A 2,108-nucleotide genomic window follows, 5' to 3' on the forward strand; every position below is an offset into this window, starting at 1 on the left:
GCCCCCTCCCCAATATGCCCCGCGGGGAGCAGACTCACGTTGATCATGGCGTTGGAGGTGATGCGGAAGAGGGTAGCTCGTTCATTGACCTGTTTGATCTTCTCGGTGCTCTCGGCTGGTAGCCGGAGGGTCTCCAGCTCGCTGAGGGAGCGCTGCAGGGCCGTGCCATGCTTGGCGATGAGGTCGTTGCAGGTGCTCAGATCCTCCACTTTGCTGGAGAGGGTGCGTAGCGTGTTCTGCAGCTCTGTCTTGTCTGTCTGCGACACCGACTCGTCGCCAGAGTCATCTGTCAGCGGGAAGGGTGTTAATGTGGCCTCAGGAGGCCTCTTGTTGATGGGGAAGAAGGAGAAACACCAGCCCTCTGAGTCGCACCGGGCTCTGACCACGGGGCTGCTGCAGAAAACTGCCCCCCTGCCCCCAAAATCCCTGAAGACTGGGAGCCACAGACGGGGCGTGCGCTCCTGGCCACTGGCACAGCATCCTGGACAGTAATATCGTGGCAGGGAACGACAGCTCGGAGCAGATGGCCGACCTCTTGGCACACGAGTAGTCACACTAGCCAGGAAGCGCGTGCCAGGCTGCTGGAGGCTCCTCGAGCAGGGCAGCAGGGAAGCTGGCACGGCTGCAGCAGGCAGGACAGCGCCACCGAGCTCACACAGGGACAACCCCTTTCCAAACCCAGCTCGGGGAGCAGCTGCCAGCACCCCCAGTTATGTGCTGCAACACTGTCCCTGCACAGCACCCCAGTGGGGCAGGGGAGATGGACGGGGAAAAGCCAGTGGTATTTCTGGCCAAAGGTGTTTGGGAAAAGGGAGGGGATATGGGGTCATGTTCTGGGGCGGGGGGGACAAAAAAGCCCCTGGGCTTGAGGAGCGGGTGTAGCAGGGGCCTGAAGAAACACACACTGGCTGCAAGGGCCGTACCTGACTCCTCCAGCATTTTGACAGCTTTAGCCTTGGCCAGCTCGAGGGCGGTGACCCAGCGTTGCCGTTCCACCTCGGAGCTGGCCTTCAGGTGGTAGGTCTGGGCCCCGCCATTGGAGATGATAAAGTTGCAGGAATCCTCCACCGTGATGTTGGCCGTGGCTAGGTTGATGGTGCCACGGCAGGTGTGTCGCATCTCTGCCTTGGATCTGTGCAGGGAGGCAGGAGAGGGTGGAAACACGGTGAGGCTAGAGGCAAGAGATGCTCCGTAGTCCAGTCTGGGCAGGCCCTGAGCTTTTGGGGGGGCCCCGGAGGGGGCCTGGCATTCCCCACCCTGCAGACAGGGCTATTAATAGGGCGTCAACTCCAGCCCCAGTCGGTTTTGACAAGGGGGCTGGGCAGCGCCAGCACCGGAACAGGGCCAAAGCTGGCAACACCGCTTCGGAGGGGGCTCCACACCCCCCACTGGGCACAAAACCGGGGCTCAGCACCCCCCTAGGAGCGGCCTCGGGGCCCACTGCGCTTCCCTGGGTGCCTCACGCACCCCGGTATGGCCCGGGAGGAGGGTGAAGTGTCCCCCCCGCGGCGCGGTGCAAGGCCGTGCCAGCTGGGCACACCCTTTCTTTCCACGTCACCGGGCCCGGGCCTGCCAGGGCTGGAAGCACCCGGGACACCCCCGGTTCGGCCCGGGGGTGTGTGTCCCCTCCCGCCCGCAGGGCTGTAACTCGAGCTGGCAGCTGCCTGCGCTGCCTGCAGGCTCCGGTTACTTTATGAATAATGGAGGACCAGGGCCCACACGGCCGGGCTCAGGTGTCCCCTCGGGGACCAAGCGGTGGCACAGCGAGGAGGGGGCTGGGTATGCTGCTGTCCGCCCCATCCCAAACTCAGATCCCCCCCGGGGTAGCAACTGCGGGGGAACGGCCCTCGCTACCCCTCCGCCCTGGGGAACGGCTGCTCGGAGGGACGCCGAAACCCAGAGATGGGGACCAGGCAGGTGACAACATCACAGCTCCCTCCCCGCCCCGGGACCAGCCGCCCTGCCCGGCCAGGGAGGTGACAGCCCTTCCCCGCCCCTGCTGGCACCGGGGGGTGGCAGGTGACACCGAGGGCTCACAGGTTTGGGGCGGGAGGGGGGATCACACACACACACCCCGAAGCGCCCACCCCCGCGCCCCATAGCTTCCC

The 2,108-nt window shown here is 65.2% G+C and overlaps 1 protein-coding gene across 1 annotated transcript in view; it reads right to left on the minus strand.

Annotated features, from left to right (window-relative positions):
- OSBP (oxysterol binding protein) overlaps nucleotides 1–1,131 on the minus strand; it is a 3,963-nt gene extending 2,832 nt beyond the window's left edge. Inside the window, exons 1-2 of the mRNA XM_026850635.1 lie at nucleotides 924–1,131; nucleotides 39–286 (exon numbers count right to left, since the gene is read on the minus strand). Coding sequence (XP_026706436.1) covers nucleotides 39–286; nucleotides 924–1,119 — 444 coding nt within the window. The 5' untranslated portion in view covers nucleotides 1,120–1,131. The remainder of the gene's footprint in view (nucleotides 1–38; nucleotides 287–923) is intronic.
- Between the last annotated feature and the right edge of the window lie 977 nt (nucleotides 1,132–2,108).

The sequence above is a fragment of the Athene cunicularia genome, assembly GCF_003259725.1.
Source record: "Athene cunicularia isolate RWA chromosome 5 unlocalized genomic scaffold, athCun1 chr5_part2, whole genome shotgun sequence".
NCBI lineage: Eukaryota > Metazoa > Chordata > Aves > Strigiformes > Strigidae > Athene > Athene cunicularia.